This window comes from Scomber japonicus, chromosome 9, assembly GCF_027409825.1.
Source record: "Scomber japonicus isolate fScoJap1 chromosome 9, fScoJap1.pri, whole genome shotgun sequence".
NCBI classification, from domain to species: domain Eukaryota; kingdom Metazoa; phylum Chordata; class Actinopteri; order Scombriformes; family Scombridae; genus Scomber; species Scomber japonicus.
Genome location: NC_070586.1, coordinates 9,621,732 through 9,641,316, shown reverse-complemented (window position 1 = coordinate 9,641,316; position 19,585 = coordinate 9,621,732). Strand labels below are relative to the sequence as shown.

Sequence of the window (19,585 nt, the reverse complement as noted above, 5' to 3'; positions counted from 1 at the left end):
TCCTTTCCTCTTCCCATCTCTCTCCCTCTCTTCAATTAATCTCATTCATCAAGGATCATTCATCAAGAGTCTCCACTTCCCTCTTCTTGTCATCCTCCAGTGAATTACATCTTATTGGACCTTTTACAAGCCTGTATACATGCATGTACTGTATGTACCTACTGTCACTAATGTCATCACCAACAACTTAGCGTTCAGGAACATGCACACAACCTCACATTCACTGTATCACTCTATTTAGTGCTGGTGCAGATTTAAATTTTTTTGCAACAGTGTGCATCACAGTAACTGTCTTCTGTCTTTGCGCTATTCTGTTTGATTTGTGTCCGTCTTCATCTCTCTCTGTCTAGTAACATGCATGGCTGCACATTACATTCAGCTGTCCTCTACAATCTAATTTAGTCAAATGCATGCTTCATTTACTTTTTTGGATGTTCTCTAATTACACAAAATTGATTATGTTGATTGATTGATGATGAGGACTGATGTGACGTAACATCTTGACCATCTGGGTGTCGGAGTGAAGAAGCTTTGTGCTTCGAATGTGTTACACTTTTTATATTTTTTGGATCTTTTTTTTTTCTTTTTTCCACAAAAGGCTCGAGTAGATACTGTGGATGCTGCTGGTGGATCTGTTTCAGATCTTTGGTGCAAACATAAAAAGACACACATGGGAATTAAAGCCCCTGGTAGCATCAAATGTTCCCTCTCAGGCTGTCAAAGATCAATAACAGCTTCATATTTACCTTACACCTGTTGAAAGCTATTACACATCACCTCAGTCGCCACAAAGGGGTTCCAACGAAATGTTACAGCCATCACCTATCTCAAGGAATCTCATCTCAAGGAAATTACACCCCTCAACCTGCATTAACAGGTCAACAGACCAGATATCGAAGGCAGTGAAGGATATAAAGCTGTTCTGTCGAGATTTGAATCACTTTTTCTTCATCTAAAGAGTGCAGGGAGTTTGATGATGATGAGTTTTACATGAACGAGTCCATGACTTTTAAGGACCTCTGTTGGTGACATGTGGGTACAACAACATTAACAGTGATATCTACCATGAATTACCATTTTATTAGGTACACCTGTTGTAACTGTCTGGGAGACAGATTTCATCTTTGTATTTATTTGGTTTGGAGAATAATTTCATCTTTTATTTTGAAAGTTAAGGTCATGGGTCAAGGGGCTAGTGTTTGGGGAGGTGTGTTGCATTATGGGTGAGAAGAGATGCGAACAGAGAACAACAATGTGGCTACAGAGAAGACATACAGCCAGAAAGTGATTTGCATGGTTCAAGAGGCGCACACGGTAACTGTTTGCTTTCTTTTGTGGTTTCAATTATTGTCATATTTTGTGTGGTATTTGTGGGAATTCTTTGTATAGACATTTAGTGTGCTTTTCATTGCCATGCTTGGGCTTGTGTAGTAGGGGAAACTTGAGACTGTGGATGATAGAGAGGGATATTTTTTGACTTGTTGTATTTTGTGTTATTTTTATAGTTTTCACGGTGTCTTGAGAGGATAAAAGAAAAGAATAAAAAAAAAAAACTGAAGACATCAGTACGAGACGTGGCCTTATTCATTGGACCTGTGCAATTATACCTGTAACCCAATAATAGCTATATAACACATATTAGCTTTGTGAAGGTTTTAATGCCCATTTTTTGTTGATATCATATAAAAGAAGTGTTTGTGGCTGCATTTCTTACCGTACAGTGTTCTTAATATTTTGTCCACTGTAATTCATGACAGTATAACAACCAACCACAGCTTCATGTATTGCCATAGAACTGAATTGCTCCCTCTCTGACGCTGTGCCATCAGACATAAACATTACTACACTGCAGGGAGTTGATCAGGAAGTCTTTCAGGAGCCTAAATGTGATATTTATCATAGAGAGGTAACGAAGAGGTAAAGGTGGTGGTCATCATCACAAGATCTGGACATGAAACATGCTTTAAACTGTGTTTGAAGATGGCGATGTGATTCTGCAGTTCTTGATCATTTTTTAATGTTTTTTGTACCAAAGTCTCTGGAACTTCCTTGAAGATCCTAAAATTTCGTCAAACTTTTATCACATGTGATTTATATTCATGCAGTTTCTCTAGTTTTTGGAGCAGAACACTTGGGAAATCTTTTTCTGGCTTTCCACCTGTGTTTGCCTAGGTTCAAAAAATAAATCTAAATGGGTGAATCTATTAAATTTGACAGATTAATTAAAAAAAGATGAATCACATGAAAATTGTAGAAGAAAAAATTACATCATCAATTAAAGTAATATCATCACAAATGAAGTACTTAAAAAAAAAGATGCTATCAAATAAGTTCATACAAAGTTCAGTAAACAGAATCAAATCAATATTTGGTGTGACTGCTCTCGTTTTCAGGTATTTGGCAGCTCGGTTGTTGTGAGAAGTTGCCACAGTCTCAGTTGTTTCTGCCTCTTGTTATGTAATCCTAGACTGATGTTGAGATCAGGACTCTGCGGGGGCCAAACCATCTGTTACAGGACTCATTGTTCTTCCTGTCGCTGAAGATTGTTCTTTATGACTCTGGATGGATGTTTTAGGGTAATTGTCATACTGCAGAATCAATTGAATCAGATACCTCCCTGATCCTATTTCATTATTTTGGTTGAACTGAACACTCATTTTCTTTCACTTTCCAAATCTGTCCTTCATCCTATCCTCTCTTCCAAAAGCTTGTGTCATCTCATTCAGCTGTTGTTTTGATCAGTTTTGTTCTTATCAATCTCACTGTGCTTACGTTGGGAATGGAGGTCTATTAAGTGATGCACATTTTGTCACACAGCAGGGGTGACAGCCTTCATACAGCCTCTCTCTGTTTCTCTGTATGCAGCTTATCATTGCTATGTCACTCATGTGTAAAGATGACAGCGAGAGAAACCTTGACTCTAAGCTGTGAAGAAACACTTGAATAGTAAATTAAATGTTCGTCCTTATACACTGTAAAAAAGGAGTTGGGGTTTAAGGTAGATGGACAAAAGTTATCATGTTGAGTCAACTTTATTCAAGTCAAAGCAACAAGATAAATTGACTGAGTTAAGTTGAGTCAACACATTTTTTCACAGTGTAAGTCATATGATACACCACAGATGTCTCTCTGCTGGGGAAATCTCGCCTGCATGTGCAATTGGATTAATGTTCAGTTGATATAATAATCGCCTCATATGGATAAGAAAATAAATGCATTAATTTAGACAGCCATAGAAAATTGCTTTCTAGATTTAATATTAAAAATGTAATATTAAAAGTTCCAATGTGAAGACAAAACATGAGATGATAAGGAATGTTTCGAGATAGACGTCTCAGCTGGGGAAACAATCAAGTTAGAGGAGGGGTATTCAATTTAAATGTCCTCAAGTGGTCCAGAACATCATAATAATCATGTTTTTCAGTACCTTGAAGTAGCATTGTAGTTACATCAGCATCAGATTGTAGACTGTCAAATACATTTAGACAGCCGTAGAAAATCACTGTCTAGATTTAATATAAAAGTTCCAATGTGAAGATGACACATGAGAAGATAAGGAAAGTTTTGAGATATGTGGTATTGATCGGTAACCCCATCTATCCCCTACTTCCCTACTAAGAGAGAGATATTGTGGCTATTTGAGTCTATTGTAGAAAAGTGGAGAAAGCTATTAAGAAGTTAGTGTGATGTCCAGCACATCGCTATAACCGACCTTTTAAAGCGAGCAGCTCGGTGTGTGTGGGAAAAAAAGATAAGATATGGTGTAATTTTAGCTCGGCCTGAAGAAGAGGTTCATAGTGCAGCAGAGCAGAGCCGTCCTGCTAGTAGACGGGAGCTCAAGATCAGCAGTGTTTATCTGTTGTCTTTTCAAAAGGTCACAGCAGCCAGATTGTTGCTTTATTCGGTCCGAAGCGGTGAATAATGGAATCTGCTGGACCTTGAGTCATTCGGCATTTTAGAGGTTTTTTGCCCCTTGCTCCTTCAGCTCAGCCACAACATCCCGAAATGTCAATAAGGTGAAAACGATTCTCTGAGGATGAGGATTTAACTTTTTTTTTTCACTTATTTTTTTATTGATTTTAAGATTAATACACAGAAACAAGGTATAACATTTTTTCTTCATAAACATCTAGAAAACAAATTAAAAAAAACCAAAAAACATACCAATAACCAAGAATGAATTCAAAGAAAAAAATAAAATATAATAAAATAAATGAAAATAATAAATAATAAAAAATAAGTAAATAAATAAATCAATTAAAAAAAGAAAGAAAAATGGAAGAATAAATTAAAAAAAGAAAATAAAAAGAAAAGTAAAAAATAATTATAATAAATAAATAAGTAAGTAAATAAATACATTAAAAAAAAAGAAAAGTAAAAAAAAAAATATTCTTGATAATTTAACATTTGATTGTATGTTGCTGAAATATATCTGTTTTCTCCACTACCATGCGTGGAAAACACTGATATATTGTGCAATGGAGCAGATAAGCTAAGTGACAAAATCACTGGCCCAAAGTAAATGAGCCTCACTGTGACGCAGTCTGTCGTTTCAGACTCAGTGATCCTGTACAGTGTCAGGAAGCCGGACAAGATGTTGATTTTTTTTTGCACCGACTCAATTGGCAATTACTTTACGGTCAATCAGTTAGTGGCAAAACAACAATGACGGAGTGATAGGCAATCACAAACATCAAGGTCAGCTGTCAATAACATGCATGGCGTCTTTTTTCCAGTTGTCATGAGATACTGTACATGGCACGGCACAAGGCAGCTTTATTTATATCACACATGTCATACACAGGGGCAAATCAATGTGCTTTACTTCAAAACAAACATTTAACAGTAAGAATTGGAAACATAAACATACAATAAAAAAACTGATTATATTAAAAATGAAACAATAAAAAAATACTTATGATAAAAATAAAACTAACTACAGAGAAATACAAAGAGAGAAAGAAAAACAAAAAGCTAGACTAAAATAAAGCATAAAACAACATAAAACATGCAGTCATTAAATCTCAGGGAGGGAGGAAGGAAGAAGGAAGGAAAGGAGGGAGGAATGGAGCAGAGAAGGAAGGAAAGAAGGAAGGGAGGAAGGAAAGGAAGGAAGGACGGAAAGGAGAGAGGAAGGAAGGAAGAAAGAAGGAATGAAAGGGAGGAAGAAGGAAGGAATGAAAGGGAGGAAGAAGGAAGGAAAGGCAGGAAGAAAGAAAGAAGAATGGAAGGGAGGAAGAAGGAAGGAAAGGCGGGAGGAAGGAAGGAAGGGAGGAAGAAGGAAGGATGGAAGAGAGGAAGAAGGAAGGAAAGGAGGAAGGGAGGAAGAAGGAAGGAGGACGACACAAAGGTTAAAGCTGTATTAAATGTTTTTTACTTGTATGAAGCTCAACCAGCTGTAATCATAACTCTGACATACTGTAGCTTATTATAATCTCCTAAAGTTGCTGCTGCTACTTTTAACAAACAGTTGCACATTGAGACACCCAGCAGAGACGGAGACACCCAGCAGAGACAGAGAAACATCAGCATTCATTCTGAGTTGTGTGTCTGAATACTTTAACAAATATTTATTCTGCTTTTAACTTGTTTCTTGGCTCCATCAACACCTGTTGGGAACATCTGGTTCCTCAGCTGCTAAGTGCTACGTTATGTTTATCAGCTATATTCAGTAACTGTCAGATGTTTGGCGCCAGGCAGAGAGCACATCCAGGGGTTTTATGAGCATTTTTACTGAGAAACAAAAACAAAAAAACAACTTTTTATTAGTGCTGGAAACAAGGTTGAAGAGAGTGAAGTTACGGATTGGAAAACCAAAACAATACGTTTAAAGATACTAAAAGACTCCTAATAGAGCTGATGGGAACTGCAGTGTTAGTCGGGAATTGTGTGGATGGCTTGTCACAATTTCTCACCTCTTTTTCTCACACACACAATATTTAATTGATTTGATCCACTGTCATTATAAAATATTTATAGTGTATCTCTAACAACGATCTTATCAGTGGAATCCCAGTTAATAGTACACAGATGCTTTAGGACAGAGGTGTCAAACTCATTTTCATTCAAGGGCCACATACAGTCCAATTTGATCTCATGTGGGCCGTATCATTAAAAAGATGGAAGGAAGGAGGGAAGAAGGAAAAGAAGACAGGAAGGAAGGAAGGGAGGAAGGAAGGAACAAAAGAAGGACAGAAGGAAAGAAGGAAGGACAGAAGGAAGGAAGGAAGGACAGAAGGAAGGAAGGAAGGACAGATGGAAGGAAGGAAGAAAGGGTGGGAGGAAGAAAGGAAGGAAGGCAGGAAAGAAGGAAAGATGGAAGGAACAAAGAAAGGAAAGAAGGAAGGACAGAAGGAAGGAAAGGAGAACAGATGAAAGGAAGGGAGGACAGAAGGAAGGAAGGAAGGAAGGGAGGACAGATGGAAGGAAGGGAGAACAGAAGGAAAGAAGGAAAAAAAGACAGGAAGGAAAGTGGGCCGGGGTGGACCCCTCGGCGGGCCGGTTCTGGCCCACAGGCCGCATGTTTGACACCCCTGCTTTAGGAGAAATGCTATTTGTGTGATCTATTGAGGGATCTCTCATTAATAATATATGTTCTCTTGCTTCTCAGGTGAATGAGATTTACCACGATGAGTCGCTGGGAGTCCACATCAACGTGGTCCTGGTCAGGATGATCATGCTCGGGTATGCCAAGGTGAGTTTCACAGTCAGTTTCTGATGATTTGCATTTTATGTTAATTGCTTATACAATTACTGAAAATGTCTCACCCACCTAGAATGAAAGACCATGGGTATGTGGGACAGACCAAGTGGACTCACATGCAGAGACAGGACACAGGGATGAAGAGTTCTCAAGTTGTTTAATTCAGTCCAAAAGTCAGAAACCAGGCAGTCAAAAATCACAGGGCAGAAGTACAAAATCACTAGGCAAAAACTCAGAATCCAAAAGAAATCAAACTGAGGTAACTGGAACTCTGACAGGGAACTGAATAGACGATCTGGCACAGAAGGCACAGGTGTAACACATTAAGGGAAGGGAGGCAAACAGGAGGGGAGGAAGTTAGACAAGACATACCAAAATAAAACAGGAAGTAGACAAGACAAAAAACTAACTCAACCAAAATACATTACAAAACTACCGGGCCCTGACAATGGGTATGTGGGACATTTGGAGAATAGGTAAGACATAGAAAAATGCTCCTTAACAATGTTCACTCATAAATAAACTAATAGTCTCAACAGTAACTTCATAATAGATAATACTTGAACATTAAAATAGACATTATTGAATCCAGCGTATTCATACTGTTGCCACATCTACTCTGACTCCTGTTCGGACGTCTCTGTCCACAGGAGCAGCTGTCTGTCAGCAGCAGCAGCTCCTGGGGAGATGAGAGGACAGCGACCGGCTAAACTGCAGCAGCCAATTACTGAACCAAAATAGTTTTCATGTTGGCTCCGAATGGACAGTGTTTATATTTATTGATTCACTGGTTTATTTATTTTTTTCTCCCCATTTGCAATCTATAAGTAAGGGTAAGGGACTCTGCCTGTAATTAAAGCTTATAGGCAGACTAGGAGCCTTAAGCAATCAATATATATCATTAGTATAGGAGTTAGAAGTTAAAAACACGTCTTAACTGAAACTATAACTGGTGGTCACAGAATAAAAGGTGACACCATCAAATAGCTTGTTTTTTTCCACAAGCAGAAGATATTTAAATTCCAATATTAGCTAAAAAGATAAAGCAGTGTGAGCCTTAATTTAAGATATTGAGATGTTTGGCATTAAGTGGCTTATCCAAACATGAGTTTAATCAGGTAGAAAATCCCCTTAATTCAATGCATGACATTTGATGACTTTTCAGTTATGCATATCAGTTAATATCAGTTATCAGTAATATCATATCACCTCATTTTTTACATCATCGGGGTAAAAATTATGGCAGCAAAAAATCATTAATGTAGGTATTTATAAATGGTAAAGAATAAACACACATAGACAATAGGCTGGTTCATTAATTGTCAAATGATTTAATTCAATATCATAGGAGACTTTTGGGCAATCAACCTGTCAATCACGACGTAGCCCCGCCCTAATGCATACCCTGCTTTATCGTCAAATATAAAATCAGGGAGGCCAAAATTTCACAAATGAACATCATACTGCATTGAAGAAGGCTTTAAACTAGCGATTGAGACCATAAACACATTTTGAAAACGTTTACTGAGGTTAGAAATCAAGTGAGAAGTTGGTGAATTCTCCATTGACTTGTATAGAGACGGAAGTCCTTTTGACACCAAAACGGTCGGCCCCTGGTGGCCTTTTGATAAAATGCAGCTCTAAGTTACTTCCCCGTTGGCTTCATTTCAGAGGACCAGAACTCCCTGCCTGGTTTGCCTCATTTTTATCATTAAAAATGAATGTAGGTATTAATATATCGTAAAGAATAAACACACATAGACAATAGGCTGGTTCACTAATTGTCAAATGATTTAATTCACTATCATAGGAGACTTTTGTTTTAATTTAAAAAAAGAAGGCAGTTCAGTAACTCCACATTATATAAAAATGATTCTCAGTGGTTACCATCGTTTCATACAGCTCTTCTCCACATCAAATAGATTTTTTTTTTTACTAACTAACAGCACATATCAACCTAACCGTCGGCCACAATGTTCAAAGAGCACTCACTAGCAAAACGATGGCATGAATAAAACAACTGGTTTATGGGCAGTGTGTTGCAGTAACCTTCCCATGTCCTTACCTAACATTCAACATCTGTGCATAATAATTTGTTATTTTGTTATGTGGAAACAAAGACTCTGACACAGAGGTGAAGCATTAACCCATCATTCATGGCTGTAACAGCAACAACACAAGAGAAGAGACAGTCACATATATTGCAGCCTTGGTCTGATTCAAATGAAAAAAAAAAAAAATCACCCTTTGGTGTATTAACTGAACACCAAACTGAACCGAAACCACTCTGCAGCACATTGAGTTTTTAATGCTTTTTTAACCCTCGTGTCGTCCTGCTGGGTCAAATTGACCCCGTCCGTCTTGACTGTTCCTTCTTTCCTCCCTTCTGTCCTTCTCTCTTTCCTTCCTCCCTCCCTCCTTTCCTTTCTTCTTTCCTCCCTCCCTTCCTTCTCTCTTTCCTTCCTTCCTCCCTCCTTTCCTTCCTTCTTCCTTCCTTCTTTCTCTCCTTCTCTCTTTCATTCCTCCCTCCCTCCTTTCCTTCCTCCCTTCCTTTCTTCCTATCTCCCTTCTCTCTTCCTTCCTTCCCTCCTTTCTTCTTTCCTCCCTCCTTTCCTTCCTCCCTCCTTCCTTCTTCCTTCATCACTCCTTTCCTTCCCTCCATCACTCCTTTCCTTCCCTCCTTCCCTTCCTTCTTCCTTCCCTCCTTCCTTTCTCCTTTCCTTCCTCCCTCCCTCCCTCCTCCCTCCCTCCTTTCCTCCCTTCTTCCTTCCCTTCTTCCTCCCTCCTTTCCTTCCTTCCTTCTTCCTCCCTCCCTCCCTTCCTTCCTTCCTTGACTCAAGGACAACAGGAGGGTTAAAAAATGTAAAAAGCAAGCTCATAGTCTCACAGCTGTTATTAATAAGTAGCTCTCCATTTGCACAATCACAATCATACAAATTACACAACACACTCACACCCTAAATGTCATCATTGTGTTTTCAGCCTTGCTTTTTGTTCTCATACAGTTAGAATAATAAGGATTGTGTGTATAATTGCTGCACAGACAGAAGTAGTTATTTCAAACTCACAGAGCATGCTAGTGGCCTTTAATAATGGAGTAGGGCGGCTAAATAGGGAAGGAAATATATGCAGATTGTAGGAGTCAGCCACTCTCGCTCTCTTTCACACATACTGTAAAAACATGTACATGCACACTCACACACACTTGCACACAGAGGATGCAAATGAACCTTATGTCCAGTCTGCTCCTACAGTGAATACAACTCATACCCATCAGGATTAACAATATGTGCAATTTTGTGCTTCTGACAGAATACTAACGTGTTCATTTAGACAGTCAAGGTTCAGTAGTAAGCTTTTCTCTCCTCTCTCTCTCTCTCTCTCCCTTTCTCTCTCTCTCTCTCTCTTTTTCCTTGTGTCAGTCCATCAGCCTCATTGAAAGAGGCAACCCGTCACGGAGCCTGGAGAATGTGTGCCGCTGGGCATTTGTGCAGCAGAAAGGCGACCCTGATCATGCTGAACACCACGACCACGCAATTTTCCTCACTCGCCAAGGTTTTGGCCCCACAGGGATGCAGGGTAAGGCCCCCTGAGGACACACCAGCACCGTTCAAATGAGCACATGTGGTTGCCTGCAGCATTTTGACCTGCCCTTTGTGGTTGATCTGAATACAGTTGCGAGGAAGTTTTCCATCCTAATACACCGCAGTCAAAACATCTTGTCTTGAATAATTAGCAACTTTTTAAATCAGGACTGACTCTGTGTTTTACTTGTGGCATTAATGGACATTAATTAATAGGCTCAGGCTGTCCTCTATTAATTTTAAGAGATGGTAGATCTTGTCTTGATGTTGAAGCTATCAAGCTATTATGCAAATTTTATTTCGCATGTTTAATAGAGAAGAGAGAAGAAGAGGAGAGTTTCAAAGACACACATAGTTCTCATTTGCAAATGTGATCCAGATTCTGTTTAATTTAAATGCAGCGATGACAATTTATTTTGTCCCCCAGTTGCTTTGATAAAAGAGTGTTTCAGAAAAACAACAAGCATATAAAAAGAGTCCTGAACAATCATATAGTTCCTTTTTCACTGATATCAAACACAATAACATGACCAGTCCTCTAAGGGTAACGTCCCCAAACCCTTTTGCACTTCACATTTGGCACCTTTCCTTAATATCTATTCCTGTCTATGCTGACCTGGAAAGGCAGGAAGCTCAAGGCAATATAAACTGTCTGCCAGATATTGACTGTTAGTCCCGCTTCTTATTTTCTCCACAGCAGCCAAACTAAAAAAACTGTCCAAAGTCAGCACTATTGAAGGCCCATTGAACTTTCTTTGTGCCTTTTTTTTTAATTTGCCCCTTTGAACAGCAGCTGCATTGACTTTTCACTTGGCGGATAACGTTGTGTGCTTCAGCTTTGGCTAATCCGCTAATCCTTTCCTTTTTGAGACAAAAGGGAAGGAATTAATAAGGTGGAGTATACAGGCATGTACCAGACATGTTTTACCTTAACCTGAAAAGACTGAGGCATTAGCAAACCTCACTGATGCAGAGGCATTTTGTCAGATTTTTTTAGGAAACATTCACAACAGTCATGTTTGGAGCCACTTCTTTGTTTGGAGCCACTACTTTGTTTGACCAAGGTAAAAAACGTCTCTCAGTAATCCTAACAATGATTTATTTGTTTATCTGGTCTGCAGTACTTTTTACTCAGAATGACAACATAATCTTAGACATTTACAGGAAAACAACCCAAAAATACAAAATAGCATGTGTGGAAGACGGATAAGCATCGTGAAGGGGTGGGGGGGGGGGGGTTAAATTACAGCAGATGGTGTGGATTAATACATAGTGATTAGCTGAAGTCACAGGAATTGGAATCAGATTTTTTTTTTTAACTCAACAAACAAAAGCAGTTAGTTTCACAGCAGTAAAGTGGCGCAATCAGCCGATAACCCCCCCCCCCCCCACCCACAGTGTTGCTTTCACGCCAACTATAACAGTTACCCCTGTTGTTAGTTATCGCTGCTTAGCGGGGGGTGTTTTTGTGTGTGAGTGTGAAATGAATATTCCTCTCACAGTGTTCAACCAAAACCTTTTCTTTTTATATTTGGAGAAACTTTGGACAAGACTGGAGCTGGAAACCGCAATAACCAAGAGGTGGAACATAATATCATTAAACATCTCATATGATACCGAGTGAAAGAGAAAACTCAAATGTTAATAAAAGATAAAATAAGCAGCTATCCAGAGGTTGATGGATCTCAGTCATGAATTTTAACCACATCTGGAATAATGATAGCTGAAGCTGAGGTTATCCAAATAGCAGCAGCCACAGTGTCTAAACTAAGCAAGATGACCGGTTATTAAAACTTGGTCCAATAAACAAGCTACCTGTGAGTCCACAGCACTTTGTTTACAAAGTTGGGGGGGGGGGGGTTAATTTGAAAATCCAACAAATGTAACTTTTAACATCCATCCAGCTTGTTGAGGCATAAAGTGGAGATAGTATCAACATAGTGCACACAGTCAACATGATGCAGCTGTGGCGGATGACTAGTGACCTGAAACACATCCTAACATCATGTTGTACCTGGAATGCGAGACACCTTCATCCACGGTCTCATGAACAAACAGGAAATGGAACGAGAAGCGTAATCTAATATTTAGAGTTTGGAAACTGAATTGTCCTCCGATGGTACTAAACTTTAGTGGACTTCCTGAATTTTTGAATCTAAAGTAAAAAGAAAAGAAATTGTGGGAAATAATTAAAATATTGGTTTAATTTGTGTTTTGGAGGAAGGAAAAAACAAACACAATGAAGAGAAATCAGAATAATGATTAAACAGTTATCACAACAACATAGGGCTGGGCAATTAATCTAAAAATAATCGAAACCGACATTTAGAAACTCTAATCGACTTAATCTTGCTCATGTCAATTAATCGTGGTGTTCACTGTTGCCATGACAGCAAAGGTTGCATATTTTTAATGAATTTGAAAACTTGTCTCCAGTGATCATTTTAACCCAAACCATGATCTTTACATAGTTCTAATCAAGTCAACTGGACATTAACCACAGTGTAGGAGGAGGGAGGGAGGGAAGGAAGTGAGGAAAGGAAGGAAGGAGGGAGGGAGGGAGGGAGAGAAGGAAGTGAAGGAGGTAGGGGGAGGAAAGAAAGAGGGAAGGAAAGGAGGGAGGAAGGAAGGGAGGAACAAACATTTAAAACAGACGGGGTCAGTTTGACCCAGGAGAACGACATGAAGATTAAAACATCTTTATTTTCACTCCCTAAAGATCCTCATGTGTGAGGGCAGCAGTGGAAAATACTAAACTAAAGAAACTGTGAAAATACATCATTGTTCATCAAGGGTGGAGATAATCCTTCATTAATCGTAATCGAGGCTTAAAGTTCAATTAATCGTGATTTCGATTTTTGCCATAATTGCCCAGCCCTACTACACCATTAATAATTAAAGTAATGATAGAAAAAACACTTGGTCACATAGAGCACATGGTGACAACGGCATAAATCTATGGAGACTTCAGGTGAAATACTTGATCTGGTTTATGTTTATTATTTATTTACTTTTAAATTTTTGAATCTGAAGCAAAAAACATCCATTTATTTAAAGAAATCATTCACCGTGACAAATGATTAAAAGATTGCTTTGAGTTGTGGTTTGGATGTCTACATGATCAATGAGTTTATTTTAGGACGGACCATTATTAGTGGCTCAGTACCAAATGTGTTTTAGCAGCACTGTGCCAAAATCCATATCCCCTAATGTACAGTATGTCTTTGCTTGGCAGTGTGTGATTCAGTTCATGTAAAAAAAAAAAATCTATTAACATTTGTGGTTTGAGGTGATGGTGAACAAGGTTAACCTCTGGTCATTATGTAGCAGCTGCAGTAGGTGTATTACTGTCAGTGAGGTGGCAACACAACATAAGGCCAGGACTAAATGAGGAAACATGTTTACCAGATTTTGGCATAATTAATCTATGTCAGAGCTGCCATCTGGTACATCATGCCAATTTGATACAGCCTATACTGTAGCTGGAGATAGATTCAAAATAAAAAAAATCTATAAATATGAATTTGAATCATAATTATTAATAATAACGAAGCTGGCAGAAAGCACACTTCCTTCTTTTCCCGTTGAATCGCTCGCTGTGCTTCCAACTGCTGCTATATTTGTGTTATCTGTTTCCTGTTTTGATGCAGAGCTCATTATATGCATTGTAACATGCTTAATGCACGTGTCACACACACACATGCAACACACATAACACAGACAGAAATACACACACACACACACACACACACACACACACACACACACACACACACACACACCTGTCCTACTTAAGAGATGAATACACATCAGAAGTACTGTTTTACTTACTCCTGGTGATATTGAGCCACAAGTGTAGTTTGTGTTGGGTTTGTTGAGGTTATCTGACATCTACCTCTTTAACTTCTGCCAAAATATTGTGATTATGATTTCACAGTATTGAAAACGGACTTTTGACAAACCAAACAATGTTCCTGGAAAATCCACACACATCATGGTCAAGTGTTCACAGGGACTTTTTCTTCAGTAGAAAGAAGCTTTAAAAAAAAAACAAAAAAAAAAAAACAGTTTGACAGCGCTGTCTGTGGATCATCAACATCAACATTAACTAAGTAACTTTTACTGTTGCAATACTACATCTCACTTGTCAGTATCAAGTATAATGTACTTAATTCAGATTCAGATTCAGTTTCTACGAGCCCAACTTCACACAAACAGACAGTAAACAACAACAACATTCGCTCCCACACAACAACATCAGAGCAGGCGACAAATGACCAGAGGAGATATAAAATACAATACTACCCAATACTATACTAAATACAGCTGAATAAGAAACAGCTGAATGAAGTGCTTGAGAATATTGCACAAGAATGTTGCTCTAAGTAGAGTAAAGGGCAATTCATTCTAAATATTCATACAAACTAAGTAAGTCAAGTCTACTTTTTCACAGACCGGAACGTCACATTAAATATTATCATTTAGAGTTATGAAGTAACCCTCCTCCACATATTTTTTTTTTTACATATATGGCCCAATACGCAGTTGTATGTTTAGATTAATTAAATCTTACTTACCATTTTTAGGTTTCTGTGCATCAATGATTAAATTCTGCAATGAAACTTAGTCTACTCTTCCCACAGAGTTCATTTATTGTATGATTAAAATGTGTAAACATAAATTTTTACTTAAAATGACTCAGTGAATCTTAATATTACAATGTAGAAAAAAAGTTAGTTTTTTGAGTGTATGTCGAAAGAGACGCTGTTTAGAATTTTAAATGTCATTTTTCAGTGAATACAAAGAAAAGAGAAAAAAAAACCAATTAATTTTTAATGTAATGGGGCAACAGAAGAAATCTTAGATATAAAAAGGAAACTATTTGTATATCACCACTGGTAAGAGAGAAAATGTGTGTTTTTGTAATATAAGCACTCTCACCCTTTACACTGTAGGAAATGTAATGTAGTTTGTTTTTTTAATTAAATGGATGATGAGAACATGTTAATATTGAACTTTGTTTTCCATATTGTATTCTTGGCTGCTAAACCATGATTAACATTTTTCAGTATTTATTAACCCAAGTCAAAGCATTGCACAACATGTGTTTCGTAAAGCATGTTACAAAAGCAGTTTTTAAGAGTAAGGTTTCCTGTAAAGCACATCACCAGAGACTGAGTAGTCCTTCCAAGGAAAGAAAAGACCCAACGCTCATACAGTAATTGCTAGTGGTGACATCTCACAGCTGTAGCAATTATGACCCAAAGAAATGTCGGAAATCCGATGTTGGTATATAAAGCAACAAAGTCCGTGTCTGGAGAAGGTTGACTGGACTTTGTCACAAGAGACCGCTGTTTATTTCCTGTTTCCAACCACAAGTGTCATGGTGAGAGTTTGTTTGTGGACCCAGAAGCAGACATAGAGACAGTGGATTTGGTAGTAAAGGGAGTTTAGGGAGAGTAGAAGCTGGAGTCAGCAGGAGTCAGCAGGGGAAGATAAGCTTACAGTGAAGGTATATTAGGCTGACTTGGAGGTATCGTGGCTCTGGAGACCTGGACAGAGTGATAAAAGGTACGAGTTCAGCCACTTAGCTGACTGAACAATCTGACAGGGAGCGACGGCCAGAGTATTTGAACCGTGGGTGATGAGCTGATTGCCCCCAGGTGTGCATGTAGGCAAGCCAGGCCTAGGACACACACACACACACACAGAGAGTAGGGGACGCAAAGGAGAACACAGAAAAAAAAACCAAACCCCAAAACCCAGCTGAACCATGACCGCTAGTTTCACATTTCCAACTGTGAGTAAAGGCTGTTTTAAAAAGAAAAGCCATGACCACAATCTTCCCCTAACCTTAACCACATGGTTATTATTGTAACCCTGACGACCAAGGTTGCCTAACCTTAAGAGAGTAGTAACTTTAACCCAATACATGTTTCTCTAATCTTAACAAAGTGATAATTTAACCAAAAGCTTGATCTTTCACTTCACTTAACCCAGCGGTTTTCGTGCCTAATCGAAACCAGACCTCAACCACAGCATTGTGACATTATAAAACATCGTTGTTTTTAAATCGTGATTTTTAATGGATTTGGGAAGCACAGATAAATGATGTTGTCCCAAAGTTGGATCTTTGTTCAATTTGGAAGACTTGTTGCATCAGTTGGTTTGTTCAAACTGCTATAAAACTTGACCTTTATGACTTTATAATCTCTTACAACACCCTTCATCCTTTCTCTTGGTGTCCTGCAGGTTACGCTCCAGTCACAGGAATGTGCCACCCAGTCCGCAGCTGCACCCTCAACCACGAAGACGGCTTCTCCTCAGCCTTTGTTGTGGCTCACGAGACTGGACATGTGTAGGTTCCTCTCTTGTTATGTTCCCTCTCTGCATGTGTTAGTGTTCAGTGCTGCTTCATAAATACATACAATACATATACATCTTGTCAAGGCTATACGCTGTGATGTAGTGGGAGGGAAATGATTGTCCACGTAATGCAGAAGCTGTCCTCGTCATACACGTGTGAATATATTCCTGAGGCTTGTTGTCCTGTGATCTCTATGTTAAGTGACACCGGGGACCTTTAAGCAGGTTGCCCTTGGGCACTCTCGACAGGGAACATGTTAGCCTTTATTGAATTTCATGGTTTGTTTATCTAGCACATGTCAAAAAACACTTGGACTCAGCCACCTTTTCCTTTTTCCAGTCCTTGAATGTACTCTCTCTACATAGTCTTATACATCCTGCAACATTTTTCACTTCTGAAAGATCACAAAAATTCACCACTCGCTCCCAAAAATACTCAGAAACACTGCTGGGAAAATGACTAAAGCCTGCAAAGACTGAACACCAGAAATATCAAAAAATAAGCACATATTGAATGACATGGGGCGGCTCAGTGGTGAGGTGGTTAGCACTGTCGCCTCAAGCTGGCCGAATGGGGCCCTTTTGTGTGAAGTTTGCATGTTCTACTCATGTCTGTGTGGGTTCTCTCCAGGAACGCCAGCTTCTTCCCACAGAACAAAAACATCTAGCCTAGGTCAGTTTAGACTGGTGTGAATGATTGTCTATCTACTCAGCGTTAGCCCTGTGATGGACTGGCAACCTGCCTCTCTGCCAGTGACAGACCGATTTGATCTGATGTGGGCTGGACCATTAAAAAGATGAAAGGAAGGAAGGAAGGAAGGAAGGAAAGAACCAAGGAAGGAAGGAAAGAACCAAGGAAGGAAGGAAAGGAAGGAAAGATGGAAGGAATGAAGGAGGGAAGGAAAAGAAGACAGGAAGGAAATATGGAAGAAAGGGAATAAGGACAGATGGAAGGAAGGAAGGATGAAATGATGAAAGTTAGGAAGGACAGATGGAATGAAGGAAGAAATGGCGCAAGGACAAATGGAAGGAAGGAAGGGAAGACAAGGAAGGAAATGACGACAGGAAGGAAAGATGGAAGAAAGGGAAGAAGGACAGATGGAAGGAAAGAAGGAAGGAAATGAAGACATGAAAGAAAAATAGAAGGAAGGATGGCTGCAAGGAAGGAAAAGAAGATAGGAAAGAAAGTGGGCCTGATTGGACCTCTTGGTGGGCCGGTCCTGGCCCACAGGCCGCAGGTTTGAACTCCCTGCTCTAGAAGATATTTGCGATTTGTAAAATGAATGACATGACATGACTTCTTAATGCCATGGAAACGCAAATATCCTGATCACCAGAATATGCAGGTTGGGTATTTCTAGCTTATTTATGCACAGAGAAGAAACAGAGGGGGGAAAAGTCCATTTTTCAGGGAATTATGGAGAGAGTGTGAATGTATTACGAGAGCTTAATCATACATCTTGATTTATAAAACTTTCAGCCAACTCTGAAATGAGAGACCAAAGACCTGCGCTGTGAAAAAACAATAGACTTGGCTGATAGTAATAGCATAGTGATGAATGTGAAAGTAGTGTTCATGTCAAACTTCACATTCACAGTACATCACTCTGCACAGTGAAGGTCAGACATGCAAGTTGAAGTAATATAAGCATAACATATTTTTTTATCTAATGGAGGGGAACTCACCCAGACACTTTTCTCTGCTTTTTCTGTTCATCAAGCAGTAACCTTCAAGACTATTTAGCTTTAAGGCAAGGTATGTTACAGTTCAGAGTACAAAGGAAATGAGTGAAAGGTTTGGCACACGGTGAAGTAACAACCTGAATATACTGTAGTTCCCCTTATTATGGCTGTCTAACCAAGAATGAAATTTGAACTGAAATAGAGGATTAAGGGCTGTCCACACTGAGAATGATAACTACAGCTATAACTATGATGGCAATGATGTGAGCGTCCACACTGACAACGATAACGTCCTGTATGCTCCAGCTGTGTCTGCAGCTAATTATTGATGAGCTGTTATTGCTGTAGTAGTAACTGAGCCACAGCAGATGTTGCAGCGCGGTGTGTGTGTATGAGCCATAGACTGTATAAAAGAAATGGACGTAACATCTGTGACATCACCCATTGGTTTGTGGACTGCTGCTCGGAAGCCAATAGTTTCGAATCTAGGCAGTGCCATCTTGAAAACTTCAGGTGCATGCTGGGAAAAATAAAAACACGGATTCTACTTATATGGCCATGGGTGGAGCCATGGGCGGAGCGGGGGAGGTTGCTATGGTTGCAAAGGCTGAATCTCGAGGACATTGGGCAATCAACCTGTCAATCACGAAGTAGCCACACCCTAATGCATACCCTGCTTTATCGTCAAATATAAAATCAGGGAGGCCAAAATGTCCCAAATGAACATCATACCGCATTGAAGAAGGCTTTAAACTAGTGATTGAGACCATAAACACATTTTGAAAACGTTTACTGAGGTTAGAAATCAAGTGAGAAGTTGGTGAATTCTCCATTGACTTGTATTGAGACGGAAGTCCTTTTGACACCAAAACGGTCGCCCCCTGGTGGCCTTTTGATAGAATGCAGTTCTAAGTTACTTCCGCGTTGGCCACATTTCAGAGGACCAGAACTCCCCGCCTGGTATGAGCACAGATCCGCTCTCAAAGATCAGCTAACTTTGTTTTTTTTTAACACTATAATAGAGAACAAAATTCCAGCATCTTTGTAATAATAAAGACCTATCTAAAGAAATCACCTCACAACACATCAGACCATGGTGAGACAGGAGCAAAGCTGCATTCAAATAGATAAATAAGGATTTTGATTGACAGTCAGCGTTTTTATCGTTCATAAAATCGCTCTGAAAGTGATTCCAACGATATTGTTCTCCTCTATCGTTATCGTCATAGTTGTGGTGTCGACACCTCCA

At 39.2% G+C, this 19,585-nt stretch overlaps 1 protein-coding gene across 1 annotated transcript in view; it reads left to right on the top strand.

Annotated features, from left to right (window-relative positions):
* The window catches only part of adamts3 (ADAM metallopeptidase with thrombospondin type 1 motif, 3), a 152,136-nt gene that overhangs the window by 74,187 nt on the left and 58,364 nt on the right, over positions 1-19,585 (top strand). Inside the window, exons 6-8 of the mRNA XM_053325466.1 lie at positions 6,611-6,694; positions 10,126-10,282; positions 16,540-16,645. Coding sequence (XP_053181441.1) covers positions 6,611-6,694; positions 10,126-10,282; positions 16,540-16,645 — 347 coding nt within the window. The remainder of the gene's footprint in view (positions 1-6,610; positions 6,695-10,125; positions 10,283-16,539; positions 16,646-19,585) is intronic.